Source organism: Mustela putorius, unplaced genomic scaffold (assembly GCF_011764305.1).
Source record: "Mustela putorius furo isolate JIRA1106 unplaced genomic scaffold, ASM1176430v1.1 tig00000083_pilon_pilon_pilon, whole genome shotgun sequence".
Classification (NCBI taxonomy): domain Eukaryota; kingdom Metazoa; phylum Chordata; class Mammalia; order Carnivora; family Mustelidae; genus Mustela; species Mustela putorius.
In genome coordinates, this window is record NW_025421273.1 from 15,443,222 (window position 1) to 15,466,251 (window position 23,030).

The 23,030-nt window shown below is 46.5% G+C and overlaps 1 protein-coding gene across 5 annotated transcripts in view; it reads left to right on the forward strand.

The window, feature by feature from the left end:
* The window catches only part of EVC2 (EvC ciliary complex subunit 2), a 118,561-nt gene that overhangs the window by 20,769 nt on the left and 74,762 nt on the right, over nt 1-23,030 (forward strand). For 4 of the 5 annotated variants that reach the window (XM_004770539.3, XM_004770538.3, XM_013044765.2 and 1 more), the window contains exons 8-9: nt 9,933-10,067; nt 13,511-13,650. In XM_004770539.3, the coding sequence (XP_004770596.2) occupies nt 9,933-10,067; nt 13,511-13,650 (275 nt within the window). The remainder of the gene's footprint in view (nt 1-9,932; nt 10,068-13,510; nt 13,651-23,030) is intronic. The other variant, XM_045075542.1, reaches the window with a different exon arrangement.

The following is a 23,030-nucleotide window of genomic DNA, read 5'->3' on the forward strand; positions in this document are numbered from 1 at the left end:
AAGGAAAACCATGGATTTGAGTACACAAATAGTTGGAAATTTTACATTTAAAAACAGCATTAAGAAAGATAAGTGACAAGTTAGGGAAAATACTTGTAACAGACATAAAAAAAGATCCACCTCTTTAATATATAAAGAGCTTCTATTAATAACAAAAAGGAAGTGTCAGTAGATAGCGATGCGACATGAGAATTTCTCAAATACAGAATTTTACAGTGTTTTCCCTTGACCCCAGTGGAAGGAGCGTGTAACTGTGGGCAGAATCTTGTGGCGCTGACTTGTGCTCAGAAGATGGGAGGTGTGCAATCACACATCATCACGTCTACTTTCCCTGTGTTACCTCTTGTGTGGATTACTGCACCAACCTCCTGCCTGTTCAGCCCTAAGCTCCTGTAGCCCCACATCCACGCCATCATCATCTTTCTAAAACATAAACCTGCTTGCTTTTCCTTTTCTGGAGGGACTCCCTATTGCCTGCTGGATTCAGCCCAATTACCTCAGGTTAATATACAGGAGCCATCAGAAAAGTTGGCCTCTGCTGTCTCCTGGTGCTGTTGGGTCCCTCTGTTTTCCACACTTCTCCAGTTTTGCATATGCTGTTCTATTTTTACCTGTGCTGTGGAGAACGTCCTGCAGTAGCCTAACCAACCTCTGCACCTCTGTGGTTCCTGACTCTGCCCCAGGCGTTCTGGTCCCACCCTTGGCTGGGATCCCATGCTGCTGGGACTCCTGATAAACCTTGCCATTCTGTGACATTGAGTTAGACTCCTGGTTGGCATTTAATACATTCTTGTGATAGCAGAATAGAATTTTTGCCCTGGAAGACTTTACAGATGCTTTAGTTTGACTTTTTCATTGAAAAAATCAGATCTGGAGAGGCTGTGGGAACTGGCCAGGGTCCTGAAGCTGAAGATAGCATTAAGGAACAGGGTCAAGCTGTGCAATTTTTTCTCAAATCCACTTCTTTAGGACACTGGTACCTTAGCAAATCTCCATTAAGAAGTGTGATTCCCTCTACCGGTGATTACTCCTAACTGCCCCCCCCCCCCTTTCAGGATTGTCAGCTGGGAAGCCCAGAGAAAATTTGCCCTCAAGGGCTGTGTGACAAAGGTCCACAAACTACGGACCCCCTGTACTTCTTGGATCTTTAAACTTAAAGTGAAGGATTTCAACGAAATTACTTTTGAAATCTCTTCCAGAGAAGTTCTGTATGGTCTTCTCTTTTCTACAACCTTTTTTTTGTCTTTGGGGGGGGTAGGTGGGTAGGATTTAATAGATGTCCGTTGTGGACTTTTAGAGGAAATGCCTGCTCTATATCACACAACCACAGAGAAAGCTGGAAGAATAAAATAACATTACCTCATAATCCCACCACTGGAGGACTATTACCGACATGTTGGTTTCTTGCTTCTACAACTCTGTGGGTTTATTTATTATCTAATTGAAGTCAAACTGTATAAACAACTCCTCCTCATTCTTTTGTAACTTGCTGTTGGATTATAAGCATAGAAAACATTCCTTTTGAAAGGCTTTTTTTTTTTTTTTTTTTTGGTTCAGCATTGCTCTTCATAAATGCAGTGATAGAACTCATCAAAGAAATCAGCTCTTAGCTAATACATGATTAAAGAGATGGTAATAGCACATGATTCTTTGTCAGAGACAAGCAGGAAAGTTAGGGCCTGGGGATGAGGAGGCTGGAATAACTGAGCCAGTTCTCTTTCCTTATTCTTTTGTTCGTGAAGTTTATGGTAAATAGGCTCTTTGAAATCTCTACTTATAATGCTTATCAGTGAAATTTGGCTGCAAGATTTCTGGAGGAAATCTCAAAAGTATGATTAACTTGGGGCTTTCTAGGGTCCAAATGCTTAAATTTTTGCACCTGTTCCTGTGCTGGGGGTGTCCAGCACCCAGCCTCCCCAGTGAGACATCCAGGGACATTTCTGGCTTCTATCTCTGGCATCCCACACATTCATTTCATGCTCAGTCACTGGATCCTGTAGACTGTGTCTCCTAAATGTTCCTCTAATTTCTGCCCTTCCCTCCAGCTTGCCAAAAGTAATAGTAATAAATAGCAGCTCAGATTTACTGACTGATCTCTGTGTCCTGCACGCCTAGCTAGTAGGTCCTACCTTGTGCATGTAGTAAAGTACACACATGTGAAATTTACCATTATCGACATTTAGCATACTCAGTGTCAAGCAGTCAAGCACCACTGTCTACCCCCAGCCTCTGGCAACCACTAATCTGCCTTCCATCTCTACAGATTTGCCTGTTCAGGTCATTTCATATAATGCAATGTGGCCTTTTGTGGCCAACTTCTTTCCTAAGTGTGGTATTTTCTTTTTTTTTTTTTTTTTTAAAGATTTTATTTGTTTATTCGACAGACAGAGATCACAAGTAGGCAGAGAGGCAGGCAGGAAGAGAGAGGAGGAAGCAGGCTCCCCGCCGAGCAGAGATCCTGATGTGGGGCTCGATCCCAGGCCCTGGGATCATGACCTGAGCCGAAGGCAGAGGCTTTAACCCACTGAGCCACCCAGGTGCCCCCTAAGTGTGGTATTTTCAAGGTTTGTCTATATTGTCCTGTTTATTGGTACTTCCTTTTTATGGGTGAATCTTATTCCTTATAGGCGTGGACCACATTTTCTTCATCTGTTCATTAGGTGGTAGGACCTCTGGGCTTTCCCCATCTTCTGCTATTGTGAATAGTGCCCCTGTGAACATTCAAGTACAGATTTGCGTTTGAACACCTGTTTTTCCGTTCTTTGCGGTATACACCCATGAGTGGATTGCTGGATTGTATGGTAATTCTGTGTTTAATTTAGCAAGGAACCATAGGCACTGTTGTAATCCTCAGTTTATAGACGGGAAATTGCAGCTTACAGAAGGGTTCCACCCTGTGGTAGGGGGTAGACCTGATAGCTGAATCCTAAGTAGAGCCTCTGTCTTTACTAGCATGTTTTACTGCTTGCCACGACCTTAGTTCACGTCCTCATCCTTTCTTCCTTAGCTCATATCTAGTTTGTCCTCCTCCAGGCTGATGTCATGAAGTAGCCAGATTTAACTTTCTGTAATACTCATCTGACCATGTGACTTCCTGGTTTCAAACCCTGCATTGATCACCCCACAAACCCTTAGGATGATGTCTGGAATCACTAACCTGCCCTTGACGGTCCTTTGGGACCTGGGCTACATCTCCTCCACCTGTGTGTGCTGCTCCTGCTCCTCCCTCTGCCCGGCTTGCCCTCCTCCCCGATCATTCTCCCCCGCCCCTGGGTCACCTCATGGAAAGCTTCCTTTGTCCTTTGAGCTAGGTTAAGGGCTTCCCCTCCTCCCAGCCTCACTCCTCCAGGCTTCTCCAGCCTCACCCCATTCACACCGTGTCACTTCAGCCTGCTTACTTGTATGTTTTTCTGCAGGATTGTGAGGTCCACAGAGCAGGACCTGGATCTGTTTCCCCCTTGTCCTTCCAGCATGCAGCCCTGGGCTCACTGAATGAATTAGATGTCAAGAAAGTTCACTACATCCAAACACTGAGTCAATTCTAGTAGCCCATTTAAATAGAGAGTTTCAGCAAACACACTTACAGCAAAGCTTGGTTTCTGCACATATGAAATGGATGTAAGAATTCTGAGTTCAAAGTACTGTTTCAAAGACTAAAAAAGGAGGAAGGCCTGGCCTCTGGCAGAAGTTCAGTAAAGATATTGATGGTTAAGGGTAGTTTTAAAGAATGGATTGTGAAAACTTTTGGCCAGACACTGGGAGATTTTTTTTTAAGATTTTATTTATTTATTTGACAGAGAGATCACAAGTAGGCAGAGAGGTAGGCAGAGGCAGAGGGGGAAGCAGGCTCTCTGCCCAGCAGAGAACCCGATGTGGAGCTCAGTCCCAGGACCCTGAGATCATGACCTGAGCTGAAGGTAGAGGCTTAATCCACTGAGCCACCCAGGCGCCCCGACACTGGGAGATTTTTAAAATCTGCCCTTACCAGTCAGGCTAGAAGAGTGAGCTCTCTACTCAGAATAGGAATCACAATGTCCACAGTGGTCCAAGACCCTGATGACCCAATGCAGGGCTGCTGGTAAAAGGCCAGGCTGGAGCCCAAGCCCCAGAGAGGCAGCTGTGGTATGAGGGTTACTAGCCCTGGCTGCTGGGTGTGAAACCCAGGTTCATTATTGACTAGCTCTGTGATCTTTGGCCATTTATTTAATGTCTTAGTACTTTTGTGTTCTAATTTGTAAAATATAGACTAAAGCAGTGCCGAGTTATGGTATTGTGAGAATTAAATGGATTAATGCATGTAAAGCACTTGGAACCACCTTTGGTGCTTAGTGTCTGCTCAGTATGTGTCAGCTGTGATGATGAGGATGGTGATGTGATCGTGAGGATGATGGTGATAGTCATGACGGTGGTGATTGTGGTGAAGGTGATAAGGATGATAATGGTGGTAGTGATTATATGGAGCCTCCTTCTTCCCATAAAGCTACATCTTTAAGATTTTACTCTCTTTTAGCCATTTCCATGGAGGAGGAAATTTGAATAGCAGAGGCATTTTGGGCAGATCAGGGGAGCAAGACCTAGCTTAATTTAGCAACACGGATACTGATAAATACAGATTGAAAGAAGAAAGAGTTATGAGTGGACCTGCCCCAAGCAGGCAGTCTCTACCTACATGCACTTATTACTTGGTAACAGAAAGTAAGGATTGCAATACAGAAGGGAGAAAGATAGCAGGATCTGGAAAAGCTTACCCTACCTTTGGCCTCTTCCTAGATAACAGTCATTCATTCCTGCCTCAGTGACAGGTCCTGTTCCCAGTGACCTGCCGCATTGCCTCTACTCTTCAAATTCTCTTGGCCACGTGGATGGCCAGAGGAAGGCTAGACTTCAGGTGGAGATTCAGAGAAGGTGGAGGTGGGAAGAGGGAGACAAGCATAGTGGCCTGACCTAGCTTACCAGCTCTTCTTCATGAAGTAGGAAAGGAGAAGACAGAGGAATCTGTTTCTACATTTTATAGTACGGTTTCTACCTTTCTACCTCCCTGCGTGTAATGCTGTTCTAGTCTTTGTTTCTGGTTCTCATCAGTCAGGCAGGTATGGGAGGTTGGGACTAAAAATGTTTTTAGAAAGCCACACAACTCCCTGGATAAAAGCAGTGTGATCTAATGGGTGGAGAACATGGACTTGGGAGTCCAGCAGGGCTAGGTCTGGTTTTTCAACTATGGACTTTGATTTTTTTTTTAAAGATTTTATTTATTTATTTGACAGAGAGAAATCACAAGTAGTCGGAGAGGCAGGCAGAGAGAGAGAGAGGGAAGCAGGCTCCCTGCTGAGCAGAGAGCCCCATGCGGGACTCGATCCCAGGACCCTGAGATCATGACCTGAGCCGAAGGCAGCGGCTTAACCCACTGAGCCACCCAGGCGCCCCGGACTTTGATTTTTTAATCTCTTTCCATCTACATTTACCTATCAATAGACTGGGGATAGACATACCCCATAGGATTGCTGAAGGTCGAATGAGGCAAGACATGTATCATACTGTGTTAGTTTTCTGGGGCTTCCATAACAAATCATCACAAACTGGGGAGCTTAAAATAACAGAATCTTATTCTGTCACAGTTCGGAAGGTGAGAAGTCTGAAATTAGGGTATTGACAGAGATTTTCCTCTTCCTAACTTCTGATGGCTCCTGGGAATCCTTCTTTGGTTGCACCTACATCACTCCAATCTTTGCCTCCATGGTCACGTGGGTGTCCCTGTGTGTGAATCTGCCTCCACATTTCCCTGTCCTTTTAGGGAACATTCATTCAATTTAGGACCTACCCTAATCCAATATGAATTCAACTTGATTGCATTTGCAAAGACCTTATTTCCAAATATGGCCACATTTATAGGTATTGTGGGTTAAGACTTCAGCGTATCTTTTTGGAAGACACAATTAAACCCATCACATGCACCTAGTCCAGGTTAAATCTGTCTCACAGACCAACAAGACCTACCTGACCTTCAAGACAATCAAAGCCAAGTAAAGTCAGAAACAGGAGCTTCTGTCCATATATTGGAACCTGAATCAAAGAGCAATGGCCTAGGGACTAGCGTGTTTTGGGTGATGAGATGCCATTAATTCCCTGTATCTCCCCATTATTCTTGGTAAAGCTGGAAAAAAAGAAGCACTTACCTTCTGTGAAAGAGGAATCCTAAAAACAAATTGCTCATTAATATCCCCTTTGTTTTTTTTGGACACAGATCTTTTTGTTTCCTTTCCATCAATATTTTAATGTAACCTCTGTGCGGTTATTCATATTTATACAATGTGTTGTTTGTTTGTTTGTTTGTTTGTTTCTTATCTGGTAGCTATACCTATCAGGGCACAGACGGCTATTTCCAGCACAAGTGGAGAAATTGCATGTCATTTTGGTGTTAATTAAAATGTAATATTTAGAATCAAGAGGATATTCAAATATGGAAACAGAACTATTTCCCTAACTGTATTTGATAAAAGCATCTTTGAACCAAGGTTGATTAATCAATAGCCAAAAAAAGTCATATGTGCCATTGCTCTTTGGTTCAGGTTCCAATATATGGACTGAAGCTCCTGTTTCTGACTTTACTTGGCTTTGACTGTCTTGAAGGTCAGGTAGGCCTTGTTGGTCTGTGAGACAAATTTAAGCTGGACTATAGCCTGCATTGTTCTCACAGGAACCAGGCCTGCTTTTGTTGTCTTCTAGCCCCTAAGTAATACATTTAATGTTCTCATAATCTATAGCCATTCCTAATTAAACTAGTCACAGACTGGCTTCTCCAGAAGCAGATGCTGAGACAGAGTTTGGGGTATAATATGTTTACTAGTGTGCAGAAAAGAGTTAATGTATCTAGGCTGAGATGGCCTGCTTGCAAGATTAGCCCTTGGCAAATGTGTGAGAACTTGGAATTCAGAATAGTTGCCATGATTCCCCAAACTGTTAAGAGTGGCTCACTGTGTTGAAGCTATCATATTACAAATATAAATAAATACAAGTAAATGTATATAAATGTGTTATAAACAATACATTTTATTCTTCAGGCCTGCTTTCATTCTGGGAGTTTGGAACTGGTACCTGCTAGGGAGAGGGTGCCTAACAGACCAGTCCTGGATCAAAGCCTTGGGCACTGAGTCTCTCATGAGCTTTGCTGTGTTGTTATACCCGTTGCTGGAGGAACTAAACAAGTCTTGTGTGATGGCCTTGGGCGAGGACTCTGGAAGCTTGCTTCTGCTTTCTTCAGGATTTAATCCTCTGTGCCTTTTCCCTGTCCTGATTTTGCTCTGTGTCTTCTCCCTGTAATAACTCAGAGCAATGAGAATGACTTTAGGCCAATCTCTGGGTCCTCCTGGTGAATCATCCAACTTGGGGTGGTTTGCCCCTCCCCCAACACAACCAGTGATCACCCATGAAGGGAAGAATGAGGAAGCAGGATTGGGCAAGAGAAGACTGTGCAAGTTGTGATCTGAGCTAACAAAGCCACACCTGGCAGGGAACTCTGGAGCAAGCATTGCCTGTCTGAGCGTCCCTTGTCAGGCTAAATGGCTGGCCATTATGCTTCACATCAAAGAGAATAAAATAATTAGGAATAAACTTAATCAGGAGGTGAAAGTGTTGTACACTGAAAACTACAAAACCCTGCTGGGGGAAACTAAAGAAAACACAAATAAATGGAAAATCATCTTGGGCACATGGAAGGGATGAAAAGTGTTATCAAAATGTGAGGCTCTCAGTCCAGGTCTGCTTTTGAGGCCACCTTCTGGTAAAATGACTCATCGCCACCATATAGCTTCTCCATTACTGTCCCAAAGGAGTTGCCTTTGTTTACAAGGCCCATAAAGGAAGACATGGCAAGAATCACTGGTGTTTAGTGAGCAAGTATTAAAAGACAGATGCTCTTTTAGTGACTTCATTCAACTTCATTCATATTCTTGTTTAATCCTCCGTATGACCTTTGGAGGGCTACTGACTCAGTTTACAAGGGAAGGAGCAGAGGCAAAGAGAGATGAACTCATCTGACCAATACTGTATAACCAATAGGCCAGAGATGGTGCCGCACCCAGAGGGTCTGGGTCCTGAGCCCAAGCTTCACCCACTCTGCTGTTTGCAGTCCCCCTTACCTGTGAACAGGAGGTGGACCTAGGTCAGACCCAGTCAGTAACCACACACCCAGTATCATCACACCAAGGGAGGAAGAACCCCGACTCACGAGCAGCAAGACTCACTCACCACCAGCTCGGCAGACAGCAAATACTCAGTAAATAATTGTTGATTAATAAATGAGCCAAGCTTTGCACTAATCTCTTTATCACTATTCTGTTTAATCCTGATTCTAGGAGGTATGTTTTTTTAAATATTTTATTTATTTATTTATTTATTTATTTGGCAGACAGAGATCACAAGTAGGCAGAGAGGCAGGCAGAGGTGGCGGGGGGGGGAGGGGAGGCAGGCTCCCTGCTGAGCAGAGAGCCTGCTGCAGGACTTGAGGCCATGACCTGAGCCAAAGGCAGAGGCTTAACCCACTGAGCTACACAGGCGCCCCTCTAGGAGGTATTTTTATCCCCATTTTACAGATGAGAGAAGTGAGGTTGCTGGAGGTCAAGTCGCTCACCCAGGGTATCACAGCTGTTATGACAGAGGTGGCATTTCCATCCAAATCTGTAGGATTAAAAATCTAGAGCTCCTTGTTTGGATCCAAGTGTCTTTGGGAGAATTCAAGATGTTAAATCTTGTGAAACCCGGGGTGCCTGGGTGGTTCAGTGGGTTAAGCCGCTGCCTTCCGCTCAGGTCATGATCTCAGGGTCCTGGGATCGAGTCCCGCATCGGGCTCTCTGCTCAGCAGGGAGCCTGCTTCCTTCTCTCTCTCTCTGCCTGCCTCTCAGTGTACTTGTAATTTCTCTCTGTCAAAAAAAAAAAAAAAAATCTTAAAAAAAAAAAAATCTTGTGAAACTCTTAACCTAGCCATTCTGTGTGTTCCTCAGACAAACAGCTCAGCAGCTCAGAACTAGGAAAAGCCACTCCCGATGAGGCCCTATGCCCAGGTCTAGTGAATCAGAAGTTCAGAGTGGGTCACAGGGACGCATGTTTCCACAAGTCCTCCTGGTTCGGATGCATGTGTCAGTGTGAGCGCAGTCCTGCATCTGACCCATACGGAGTGCTTGTCAGATGCCAGCGGCTCCTGTGGTCTCGAACCGGAGGCGGTGGTGGAGGGAGGAGCTGAAGGCACAACCTCTAGGACTCAGTCAGCTTCTCACAGCTGTCCTATGCCCACTGCTCCCAGCCTGTCAGGGATGCACGTTTGTCCCAGGCTCTCGTGGGCCGGAACCCAGGGGTGCCTCTGAGGCGTGAGAGAGGGCTGGGCGTGTTAAGGCAAGCTGACGGGTCGCTTGGCAGCCAACCGCCTCTGACTGTGGGAGGCTCCCCTGCCTCGTGCCTCCTCCAGCATGGACCTGAAGGCCAGCATGGACCGCGGGTTGCCTCTGCAGTGCTCTTGGGAAGGGGGAGCACATGGTGTGGGGAGAAGGAAAGAACACTACAGATTGTGACCCTGACTCGAAACAGCTCATGGGTCCCTAGTGCGCATTAAGTTTGTTACAGATGGATTCCAGAACGTAGTGTTCTGGGGTGCCTGCGTCTGCCAAGCTCGGGGTGGATGGTCCACCATGCTGGGCTCCTGGGCAGTGATTGTCCTGCTCGGTGCTCCAGACGCACTGCGTGGAAGCCAAGCTATAGGGAAACAGACTCTGAGAAGTCCAGCGATGGTATCAGGGCGAGACAGTCTCAGCCAGTGGGATGAGCCCGGTCCAAAGCCAGGCCAGTCTCTCTGCTGCTTCTGCTGTAACTCTTCCTTAGGACCTGACTGAAAGATGTGAAGCGTGACTACGGACAAGTACCCCTCTCCCTCTCTCATCCCCTAGGTCGTCCCAAACCATGGCCTTCATGCGGCAGGATTCTTCGCAGCCTCCATTGTCTCCTTTGTGCTGACCTGGGTCACGCTTTTCTTCACGGCTCGATATCAGTGTTTGAAGGGAAGCCTGCTCACCAGACATGGGGTGAGTCTCCATGTGCGTTGTGTTCCTGGAATGTAGTTGGGTTGACAGCAGACGTGAGGCTGACATTTTTCCTCCAGTTCAGTGGGTCTCAGCCTTGGATGAATGTCCCAATCCCTGGGGAAATGACAGACACATGCTCATCTCCAGGCTTAACCCGCAGAGAGTCTGACTGGATGGCCCCAGGGTGTGCCCTTATCATTAGTCATTTTTAAAGCTCCCTGGAGGATTCCAGAAGGTGGCCAGGGTTGAGTGTCCCTGCAGTCTGACTGAATCCCTGAGCACTGTCGGTGTTGCCAACTCTGCATGCATGCCACGCTAATTCAGGTCCTGGTCCACACTCCCTGCTGAAAGATCTTTGGCTTACTTTGTCCTCATGGGGAGACCAGGTCCTTCAGCCTGGCTTGGGAAGCCCCCTTGGCCGGCTTCTGCCAACCTCTGCTACCACTGTCTACTTCTTACCTCAGCCCCAGTCAACCCAGTGACTCAGCATTCCCTGAGAGCGTGGCTCACCACACTCACACCGGAGGCTTTTTTGATCCTCTCTGCCCTTCAGTGAGCATAGTTCTGGCTGGGCTGGGAGCCGTCTCTCTCTCGGTTCCTGTGCTAGCTTCTGTAGACCCCACATAGTACACCTCTTAATTTCTTGGGCTCATCTGTGAATGTCTTAATCTCTCTATTCCTGTTTTGGTCTGGGTTCCCACGGAAGCACATCCTAGGCCCAGAGTCCAAATGCAAGTAGTTTATATGGGGACTGATCCCAGGAAGTATTTGTGTGGGGTCAGGAGGTGAGGCAGGAAGGGAAGGCAGCTGGTCATGTTACCACTCTGGGCCCCTGGAGCTTCACCTTGCCCAGGTACTCAGCGGAGAGTAGGAAAATAGCCTCAGAGTCATCCCACCTAAGGAGGGAAGGAGCTGGGATATATATCATACACCACTGGTCATCGGTCAAGGACATGGGGGCGATGGAGCTGTTAGAAGGTGGGGGAGGAAGGACTGTTCTCCCCACTGAGAAGACACTTGGAGACCAGAGAACGAAGCAGGCAACTCCATACCATTTACACAGACTTTTATTTAGGATAACTTAGGTGATAAGGTTGGGGTTGATCTAGATGCTCTGCAGCTAGCCTCACAAAGTCCAGGCCTTAGTCCACAGATTGTATAGAGTGAGGGGTAGTGCAGAGGGCATTTTAGTGAGAGCAGAGGACCCACTTCCTCCAAGGGTTTGCGTGCACCTAATTGACAGCTACCCTTTCATTAGATCTCAAGGCACCGTCTGTGCTTCAGGAGTGGGAGAGATCATGCTATCTTTAACAAATTTACAGAGTGCCTAAACAAGCCTCCCCCTTCCAACATTGGTGGGCATTTCCAAGGTATGTATCTTCATCTCCGAGGGCCCCGGAACACATAGCTTGAAGAGAGAACATGAACAAGATGGAGGGCCACCGAGGGAGTCAGTATTGTCAGAGTTCCCACAGGGGCCCGGACAAAGGGTGACGTTATTTCCCTGGCATGGGCTTCGAAGGCCAGCACAAGCCTTTAGGGAAAGGAGCGTAGGTATTGGCTGATGGATCTTTGGCTAGTGGACACTGAAACAGCAAGGGGGAGGGGACATGGGTAGAAAACAGATTGTATCTGCCACCTTCCCACTGTGTGGTATGGAGCCTGGTGCTTGGGGGGCGCTGAATAAGTGTGTGAGGAAATGAACGAGCCCTCAGCCCAACAGTGGATGGACAGAGGGGAAGGAAATCAGGACAGCAGTTCATAGAGTGAGATGGGCTGCCACCAGAAGACACTGTGGGAAGTAAGCGTCCATGACAGTTTGTTGGTGCCTCCAGGGTTGGGAGGGCTGGAGCTGCTGCAACTCATTGTCACCCAGGGGCCCAGCACCTTGAAGGGAGCATCTGCCATCTTTCCCCCCTCATTTGTATTGAGGAACCTGAGGCCCATGAATTTAAACACTTGCTTCAGGCAGCGAAGGATAGGCTGGATCTGGCTTCTGGGGGCCATGTCTGGAGGCTGGAGGTCCTGTCACCATTGTTCACTTGGTGTCTGCTTCCCAGAGGAGAGGATGGTCATTTCAAAGTGAGATCGGTCCACAGTGTCTGTAGCAGGCAAGAGGGGGGAGGAGAAAAAGGACCCCTTTCATTAGACCTTGGGCTTGTCTCCCAAAGCCATTATCCATCACAGAAGAACAAAACTTCCCCACTGCTTTGATGAAGGAGCAGGAATCATTTCCTGGAGATGAAAGGCTGATCGTTACACCTGTAGAGAGAAAAGAAAAGCGTTGATTCAAGGGTCTGAAGACCCTTGAAGTTCACAGAATGAACTTTTTTCCCATTTTTCTTTATTTTTGGAAACCCGAGGCAACCAGTGAGACAGTGTGCTATAAAACACAAGACAGACTTCTTCACCCCTTCTAGCCTTCTTCACTCCTTCTACCCTAGGAGTTAGACCGATTTGGGACCAGATACCAACCCTGACTCTTCATGAGCTGTGTGGATGCACATGTTATTTTACTCCTCTGAGTTATGGTTTCTTATATGTAATGTGGGGCAATAACACTTATTTTGTTGGGACAGTTTTGTGATAATAACATATAAAAGCCACAGGGACAAAAATTCTTAAATATTAACTAATTATCAACCATTTTGCAGAATCAACAATAAGGACAAAACAGATAGAGCTATCCAATCGTTGGGTCAGGCTTAATTATCTCCCATGTCACTTCCATTTGACAATTCTATATTCTGATTAGAAACCAGCCACATGCATGAAGTTGAAGTCCATCTGCCAACTAGAATTTCTGTCTGTGTGATGATTATGGTGGTGGTGCTGCTGATGGTAATGATGATGGTGGTGTTGGTGGTGATGATGTTGCTGGGGATGATGATGATGGTGGTGATGATGTTGATGATGGGGTGGTGGTGATAGTGGTGATGGTGATGATGATCGTGTGATGAGATGATGGTGATGATGGTGACTGGTGATGAAGATGGTGATGGTGGTGATGATGGTGATGGTGTTGGTGGTGATGGTGGCGATGATGTTGATAGTGATGAGGATGTTGATGGTGATGATGTTGATGGCTGATGATGGTCATGATGTTGGTGATGACATGATGGTGTTGATGGTGACAGTGGTGGTGGTGAAGGTGATGATGGTGAAATACTTTATAGGTCTTTACAGGTTGCAACAAAGGTCTTTCCATCCATTGTTTTGTTAATATACACAATATCCCTATGCAGGGCTACTAGAACTAAAATCCCCCCCTTTTTTTTTTATGAGAAAGTAGAGGCCCAGGGAAATACAGTGTCTTACCTGAGTTTACCCTGCTCACAAGTGGGGCCAGCAACGTATTCTGACTCCTGCCTTCCCTCATAACTTTCTCAGCACATGACATTCACAAGAAGGCCCTCTCAATTGTTTCTGAAATTTCTCTGCAGGTTCAGCATCCTGAGAGCAAGCTGGAGCACTCACAGTTCACCTCCCCCGATGATGTCAATGAGGACCTTGCTCTCAATGACCAAATGATTGACATTCTGTCTTCAGAGGACCCCGGGAGCATGCTTCAAGCTTTAGAAGAGTAAGAATTCTTAACTGCCCTGTACTTGCTTGGATATGATAAATGCTTTAGCTGCACTAGCCTGAAAGCAAACACTGAGTACATTTCATTAATTAATTAATTAATTAATTAATTATTCAGTTAATCATTTGTTTGTTACTCACTAGTCATCATGGAACTACTGCTATGCTTAGTATTTGGGAAAAGGGATGAATAAGACATGGTTCGTGCTATAAGCTAATGGGGAAGACAGACACATAAACAGAAGGGATCAAAACAGTTTGATGAACACCATGCTAAAAAAGGAAATCAAGGGGCGCCTGGGTGGCTCAGTGGGTTAAAGCCTCTGCCTTTGGCTCGAGTCATGATCCCAGGGTCCTGGGATCAAGCCCCACGTCGGGCTCTCTGCTCCGCAAGGAGCCTGCTTCCTCCCCTCTCTCTCTGCCTACTTGTGATTTATCTCTCTCTGTCAAATAAATAAAATCTTGAAAAAAAAAAAAAAAAGGAAATCAAGACTAGCTGAGCCGAGAAGAGGAACTAATTACCTCTGAGAGGGTCAAACAAATGCTTCCCAGAGGAGGTTATATTTTAACTAGTTCTTGAAGCATGGCTGTAGGCTTTCCAAGTGGGTTAAGAGAAGAAAGACAAAGGGAAGAAAGGACGGATGAAAGAATAGGGGATGAGCAAGATGCATTTGGTGAAGCAAAGTAGCTCAGTACAACTGATGTGTGAATTGGGGTATTGAATACAGAGAAATAAAGGAAGAGGCAGCTGGAGAGAGAGAGAGGCCAGGCCATGCAGTGTGTTTGCTGAACTGAATTCTGTTCTTTTTTATGTATTTAACAAAAACTTACAGCGTCTCGCCTGTGTACAGCAGAACCTAGAGCTGGACACAGTTTTGAATACTGCATGGATACGAACTCAATCTTATTAGCCTCCCTACGGAGCAGGTGTTGCTCTTCTTACCATCTCAAGGATGGGGGATTGAGAGAGTCTGCAGAGCTTGCCCCAGGGTGCATGCTAGTAAACGAGAGAGCTAGGGCTTCAGGTCTTTTAAGGGCTGGCCTGTTTCTGGCTCATCTTTACTCTTAAGTCACCTGTACCAACCAAAGTGTCTTCATCAGGGTGACCTCTTCTTGGAGTCCCTGGACTTGAGTTTCTGTCTCTTCAGTTCTACAGATCTGTTAAGGATTCTGCAGAGTTTATCTGCCCTTGGGCTGCTGCTTCTGGTATTTGGAGGGTGCCCTTTGAAACAAGGTGACCCCAGATGTGGGGGTACCTACCTCTCTGAATTTTTTAGTTCTGCTAGGTCTTGGCCTCGTCTTTTATTACTCCTTCTTAGTTCTCAGATGGTCTCAACCTGATTGTTTTTGGTCAGCTTTTCTAATTATTTTTGATTGGATAGTTTGTCCAGATTACCTGGATCACTCTTAGTAAGAACAGAACCTGTCTTTGTGTAAGCCACATTCTAGACGATGAACAGCCACAGTCCCTGCCGTGGGGAGAGCCTGTGAGAGAGACGGAGGGAAACAAGCAAAGCCCAACATAGCACAGAGCTCCTTGGAGTTAGATTGGATTTACGTCGGGCTGTGCCACCATGTACCCTGGGTCAAGTTACTTAAATAGAAGTTCTGGGTAAGACGGGCTAGGTTGTGGAGGGTTCTGGTTGTCAGGCTCACAGTAGGCACTGGAGACCCAGGGAGTGGCCTGTTAATATGGGCAGGTCATGTTCCAAAGGCCACTCTGAATACAAAAGGAGAATGGCTTAGAAGGTTAAATCCAGACTTTTGTAGGCGATGTGGATGTATAATGAGGGCAGGAGCCGTAGGTTGGGTGAGGAGAGGGATACAAAGGAAGAGCTTATAGAACTTGGTCACTGGTGGTCATGTGGCTGAGTAGGTCTGCATAGGGTTGTGTAGTTTGCCCACTGAAGGGGAGGGAAAAACTCAGGAAGCCTCCCTAGAGTTCTGGGTTCTATTTGCTTGTTTGTTTGAGTGGGAGAGGAGGGGGCATCAGTTTTACTGCTTGGTAGATCTCTGGGTCTTGTGCTTGTAGAATGCCCACAGAGAGGCGTATGAGAGGGGTAAGCCTTCACAAGGGAAGTGCGATGCTCAGGCTGGGCCACGATCTTTGGAAGATCCATTTTTACCAAAAACACCATCTGAACATGTAGAATTCTTACTGGTTTTATCATGCTTTTATTTTTCCTTTCTTTGCTTCCTGCTATATTGATGACGATTAGCAACGGGACCCCGTGGGAACCCCTCAAACTGGATTCCATTTACGACAAGCTTCTTCTGATCCTAGATTCGGGATGCATATCTTTACCTGTGCACTTCCCCCTGGGAACTAATTGCTGTCAATTTGGAGTCATCATGATGCTGATAAGCTGTATTGACTTAAGTTTTTATACAATACCTTGTATTAGTGCAGTGTTTAAAAATGCAGTCTCTTTTCCACACGTTGATTTGGTCCCTATGCTAATGCTCTTTGGGAAGGCATCTTATTTTGCCTCTATTTGAACTAGTTTCGCCAGTTGAAGGATCTGGTGCTCTTCTTGGTAACGAGCTGTATTCAGAGTCACTTATGTAGTAAGTGACAGGTTAGGACTGGAGCTTTCTCGATGGAATCTCGGCCACGTTATGTTTCACAGATACTCTCTGAGCCCCAGTTTCTTCATTTCTGACTGGGGAAATCGTAAGTGCGGGGGATTGCTGCTAAGTTTAATGATATAACAGGGACTTGGTGGCTGAGTCCTCTCTGGGTTTTGCCTCGGAGCTGGGGCCTGACTTGAAGGGGGATGAGCAGGTGGTAAAGAGATGCCTTTAAGTAGATCAGCCCCTCTTGGATTTGGAGTCCTTCCCTTGGAGTCCTTCTCAAGAGCAGTGCAAACAGCAACTGAAAATGGGAGAGCTTGGGAGCAAGGTAGAGTAGCTCTGGTCCTATTTCCCGGGAGTCTGGAATCAGTGACCCTTATTCATCAATTTCTGGGTCCAGAGTTGTACAGCTTGGCTAACTGAGCTTTGTGTCGCCATTCACGTGTGGTCCTTCATTTTAGCTTAATTCTCTAATCAGAATGCCGAGGGCGACCAATTAAAATTTGCCACACTACCCAAGAGGGAGGAGGAAGGATTAGATGGGCAGTGGGGAGAAAGGTGGCTGGTTACTGGCGGAGGTTCTTAAATGTCTCTTATTACATTAAATGGTAGAAGCATGTGATTAGCGAAATATTTCCTAGATAGAAGTCTGTTTTCTTCCAAAACATGGAGATAAAAAGTGGACTCAAATGATTTGGATTGTGTGATCAGCTCCTAGATATTTAATTTGCAAGTAGGTCATATACCACAACCTTTGGCCAGAGGAATTAGGGCTGTGATCAGCATACACATGTATGTAATGCATGTGTTTATTAATAAACAATAGTACTTAAGGTTGAGGGTCCATATCTGGGCTCTCTACTCTGTTCCATTGGTCTGTGTGTCTGTTTTTGTGCCAGTACCATGCTGTTGTGGTGATCACAGCTTTGTAATAAAGCTTGACATCAGGCAATGTAATGCTTCCAGCTCTGTTTTTCTTTTTCAACATTTCCTTGGCAATTTGGGGTCTTTTTTGGTTCCATACAAATTTTAGGATTGTTTGTTCTAGCACTTTGAAAAATGATGCTGGTGTTTTGATTGGGATGGCATTGAACATACAGATTGCTCTAGGCAGTATAGACATTTTAACAATATTAATTCTTTCGGTCCATGAGCATGGAATGTTTTTCCATCTTTTTGTGTCTTCTTCTATTTCTTTCATGAGTGTTCTGTAGTTCCTCGAGTATAGATCCTTTACCTCTTTGGTTAGGTTTATTCCCAGGTATCTTATGGTCCTTGGTGCTATTGTAAATGGAATCAAATCTCTAATTTCCCTTTCTGTATTTTCATTGTTAGTGTATAAGAAAGTAACTGATTTTTGTATCTTTCCACATTACTGAATTGCTGCATGAGTTCTAGTAATTTGGGGGTGGAGTCTTTTGGGTTTTCCACGTAAAGTATCATGTCATCTGCGAAGAAAGAGTGTTTGACTTCTTCTTTGCCAATTTGAATACATTTTATTTCTCTTTGTTGTCTGATTACTGTTGCTAGGATGTCTAGTACTGTGTTGAACAATAGTGGCAAGAGTGGGCATTCTTGTCGTGTTCCTCATCTTAATGGGAAGGCTGTCAGCTTTTTCCCATTGAGGATGATATTCATTGTGGGTTTTTCATAGATGGGTTTTATGAAATTGGGGAATGTTCCCTCTGTCCCTACACTCTGAAGAGTTTTAATCAGGAACAGATGCTGTATCTTGTCAAATGCTTTTTCTGCATCAATTGAGAGGACCATGTGGTTCTTCTCTCTTCTGTTACTGATTTGTTCTAACACATTGATTGATTTGCAAATGTTGAACCATGCTTGCATCCCAGGGATCAATCCCACCTGATCATGGTGGATAATTTTTTTAATGTACTGTTGGATCCTATTAGCTAGGATCTCATAGCAGCAATGTCCATTATAGCCAAACTGTAGAAAGAGCCGAGATACCCCCTCAACATATGAATGGATAAAGAAGATACGGTCCAGCAGAAAAAGACAACTATCATATGATCTCCCTGATATGAGGAAGTGGTGATGCAACATGGGGGCTTAAGTGGGTAGGAGAAGAATAAATGAAACAAGATGGGAATGGGAGGGAGACAAACCATAAGTGACTCTTAATCTCACAAAACAAACTGAGGGTTGCTGGGGGGAGGGGGTTTGGGAGAAGGGGGTGGGATTATGGACATTGGGGAGGGTATGTGCTTTGGTGAGTGCTGTGAAGTATGTAAACCTGGTGATTCACAGACCTGTACCCCTGGGGATAAAAATATATGTTTATAAAAAATAAAAAATAAAAAAAAAAAGAAGATACGGTCCATATACAATGGAATATTACTCAGCAATCAGAAAGGATGAATGCCCAACTTTTTGCATCAACATGAATGGTCCTGGGGGAGATTATGCTGAGTGAAATAAGTCAAGCAGAGAGAATCAGTTATCAGATGGTTTCACTTACTTGTGGAGCATAAGGAATAACATGGAGGACATTAGGAGAAGGAAAGGAAAAATGAATTAGGGTAAATCAGAGGGGGAGAAGAACCATGAGATACTATGGACTCTGAGAAACAAACTGAGGGTTTTAGAAGGAAGAGGGGTGGAGGGATGTGTGAGCCTGATGATGGGTATTAAGGAGGGCACAGACTGCATGGAGCACTGGGTGTTATATGTAAACAATGAATCATGGAAGACTCCATCAAAAACTAATTATATACTGTATGGCGATTAACATATTATAATAAAAATAAGTAAATAAATAAACAATAGTGCACATGATAGTAACAGTGTGTAACAGAAATGGTAGCAGTACCATATACAAAGTTATTAATTATCCTGTTTTTGTCATTGGTTCAAGAAGTGATGGCCTGTGAGGAGCATAGGCTTCCCTGAGCCCCATATTCTCTGAAATGAACAGTGCTGCTCCTGGTATGTGAATACCGCGAGGACATTGAGGTTACCAAGATTTTATTCTTGTAAATCACCTAGGAGCTCTAGAATTTTATGTTCATTTCTCCTTGGGCACCAGATTTGTTTTGCTCGAAGAACGTTTGGCATTGATTGTCAAGCATGACCTGAAGAATGCTCACTGGAGAGCTGCATTTGTCCCGTCCCCCTCCCCCGGTCCTCCTCCCCCCCACCTCTCCCACCCCCTCCTCTTCTCCGCCACCACATCCCAATATTCAGTATTTATCAAACGCCCGTTCTGTTTCACACTCGTGGTTGAATGCTCATTTTAGGGACCTGGTAGGGTTTTTGTTTTGTTTTTTTAATCATAGCATTGTCAGTTACTTTTAATCTTTCCATCTTGACTTATAGTCAGGCTTTAGGAGCTCCCAGAAAGAAAATGTCACTCAGAATGTCAGGGGCTTAGGATGCATGGGAATCCGTGATTGTCTCCGCACTAAAAACAGCTTTTTTCTCTAGTGAATTATTTATCCCATTTGTATTTCTTATGTGAAGCTTAGCTAGGCTTCTAAATGTGTCATTAGATGTCTGGATTGCCGTCTTGTTGCTCAGACCCATCAGAGCCCTAACCTTGCTCTCTCTTGCTGATTTATCTTTGACAAAGAGCATCTCCTTGGTCTGTGTGGTTGTTTATCTTTGACATCATTTCTTCATGGTCCATCTCTCACAGAGAGGATCTGAGGGAGAGGTCTTTCCTTTGGTTTGTGTCAGGCTCCTAGACGGTTGTCCTAATAGAGGCCGCTCAGCCCCAGGCATGCGGAGGCCAGAGGGAGGAGGAACAGGGCACTATTGGCAGCTTTGGAAGGTTCGAGAAGCGTGAAGAGCTCACAGTGTCAGCTCTGGAAGCTTCTAGAAGTGTGGAGAGCCCACAGTATCTTAGCTCCGGCCTTAGCCTGGCACTGACCACTGCCAGGCACCTCTTGCCCATGACCTTAGGTAATTCTCACAGCGGCTCTGGAAAGGAAGCTGAGGTTCAGAAAGGTTGATTGGTTATGCCTAAGGTCGCACAAGCGGTAATGAGTTTGGGCCCAGGACTGTGTGTTTTCAGATCTGTGTGCTTTCAGATTTGTTGTATTGACAAAACAGCTTTTAAAAAAAATATTACACTTAGATTTTTCCAAGAGAGGCAAAGGAAAAGAAAAGAAAGAAAGGAAAGATAGAGAAGAAAGTCCAGGTGAGTGTTTATTTCCTGTTATTTAAAGGAAGCTCATCGCTGTCTTTTGATGCCGCCAACATCCCCTTCTAAGCTGTCTCCCAATTATGGTTCGGACAGAGGCAGCATTCAGTGAGTATTGGTTGAATCAAGGCTTTTAGATCACGTAGTGAATGGTTTGTGTGTGCCAGCTATGTGGTATTGTTTTTTCTGTTTTCTTTTCTTTTCTTTTTTTTTTTTTTTACAACTATGCCCTTTTTATTTTATATTTTATTTTATATTAACACTGAGGAGATATAATCTTGTTTCTCATTTCTGGAACTTAAACAGGAAATTAACTGCAGGGAAATTAAGCAACTCGCCCAAAGTTTCTGTGGTTCCTTTGCCCTTTCTGGGTTGTTCACTCCTGTGTGCAGTCACTGGGAGGCCCTGGCTGGATGCTGGTGTGGCATCGGGTGTGGGTTGTCACGGGAAACACAGGGGCAGAGCACAAAGACGCGCACAGCTAACCCTGCAGTTCCACAGCGTGTCGGGGCTTTCAAGGGGAAGGGGCTCTGTTAAAGAAAGGCGGGGTTTCACTTTTGCCTGGGGGCTCCAGGAGGACCCCCTAAGTGGAGGGTCGGGGGAACCAAGACCCGAGTGATTGAGCATCCTTTAGGGGCCAAATGGATGGAGAACAGGAAGGGACATAGGTGGGCCCTTGAGGGTCTAGGAGGTGATGAGGCCAGCATGGCAGGGGCACGAGAAAGTGGGCTATAGGGTCACACCGAGCCAGCACAAGTATGTCCCAGAGCAGCTTCCCCCGTAAGCCTGATGGAGAGTCACCAGCAGGTGCGTTCGAAGCTGTAGGGTTAACTTGACAGCTAAGGTGTGAGAAGGTGCGGCGTTGCTCACACCAGATGTAAGCACAGTGCATTCCCAGGTGTGACACGGCTTCACGGGCAGCCCAGAGTCCATCCCAGGGAGTCCGGCCGTGGACAGCAGAGCGGCTGTTTCCATCGGCCATCACCAGCTCCCTTGGCCGTGGTCTGGTTGGGCTCCACAGGGGCCCCTCACTCAGGGCCCGTTTCCCAGGAGGACCCCCAGGCTGTAGCTCTGTGTGATGTCCCTCCCAAGGGCTACATGGGGGCCTGTGGAATCCAGGGACAGATGAGGGAGGATGAGTGGCACCTACTGACAGCTTGGAAGTGGTCTTTGTGGGAGAAGAGCCGTCAGCTCGTGGCCGTGCTGCTTCCTAAGACAAGGGAAGAGGGAGGATTGAGTTTTGATGACGGATCCAGAGGTGCATCTGGGCTGGGCGAGTTGAAGATGCCTAGAGACGCCAGATGGACATGTCTGTTCAGACACAGGCCTGGGGCTGGGAGTGGCAGGATGGGGACCCCAGAGGGAGCCCCTGGAGAGTGGCATCGAGGGGAGGGAAGCGAGACGGTGCCCTCTGGAACTGCAGCCTTTACATTGTCAGAAAGGTAACAGGAAACCAGGACAGTGAGAGCAGGAAAGCCAAGAGAAAAGGGATCCCAGAAGAAGGGGTGAACAGCTGTGTCTGGTATTGCCTTCAGTTCAGTCAGGTGAAGACTGGAAGGTGTCCTGTTTTTGCTGCCGGGACATGGCTGAAGGCCAGAGCAGTTTTGGGGAGCACGGGGCAAGTGCAGTGGCTACCATCACCACTGTGACTCACCCACTCTGCTGTGCAGGGGAGCAGCATACTAAGGGAGCCCAGGGCTAGGAGAAGGACATTTAGGGTGATGCCAGAGGCTCTGAGCATTCTGCGGGGGATGGTCTGCAGATGGGGGGAGGCTGAGAGTTTGAGGGGAGAGCAGGGACAGTTGCAGGGAAGAGGGTACTGAGAAGGTGAGCCAGTGCTCCTGTGTCGGCACAGGGGAGGGACTGGGACCTCCGGGAAGAAAGGTCCAGAGAACACAGAGATGTGTGCAGGGGTGTGGATGGGAGGTGTGAACAAGGCACGTATCTGTGTGATGCTTCTCAGGGTCGTACAGGTGAGGACATTGGGAAGAAGAGGGGAGGACTGTGGGAAGGTATGGCACAGTCCTGAAGAGTGGGGAGGTGGCTTACTAGCAGAAGCCAGAGAGTTACTGTGCAGGTAGCAGTCCCAGCCCAGCCCTGATGAGGGATTTGCTCCTGCAGGGATCCAGGGGGAGGTGCAGAGGCTGCCAAAGGCGGGTGTGTGTGTGTGTGTGTGTGTGTGAGGGGGCGGGTGGGGGGATGGGGGGGGCGGGAGTGGAGCCCAGGAGTGAGAGATCAGGTTGAGAAGCAAGACCTTCTGGTGTGAGTCTTAGCAGGGGCACTTACTGTCAGGTGACTCTGGGTGTCTTATTTATTAAGGGGGGGCTAGCTGTGGCTGCCCGCTAGGCTGCTAGGACAGAAGCTGGCCCCAGGCTCTCTGTTTTAGGGGAGCAGGAGACGGACGAGAGGTGTTTCCTATGGCTGCTCTAACAAGTGACCACACACTTGGGGGCTCCAGAGAACAGAGCTTCTTCTGTCATGGGGCTGGAGGCCAGAGGCCCAAAGTCAGTTTGACTAGGCTGAGGTCAAGGTGTTGGCCTGCTGCCTCCCTTCAGATGCTCTGGGGTGGAGTCTGCTGGGTGAGGCAGAAACCCCATCCACAGAGCTGTGCCCCGCTGCCCAGTTCCCACGAGGTGCCGGGT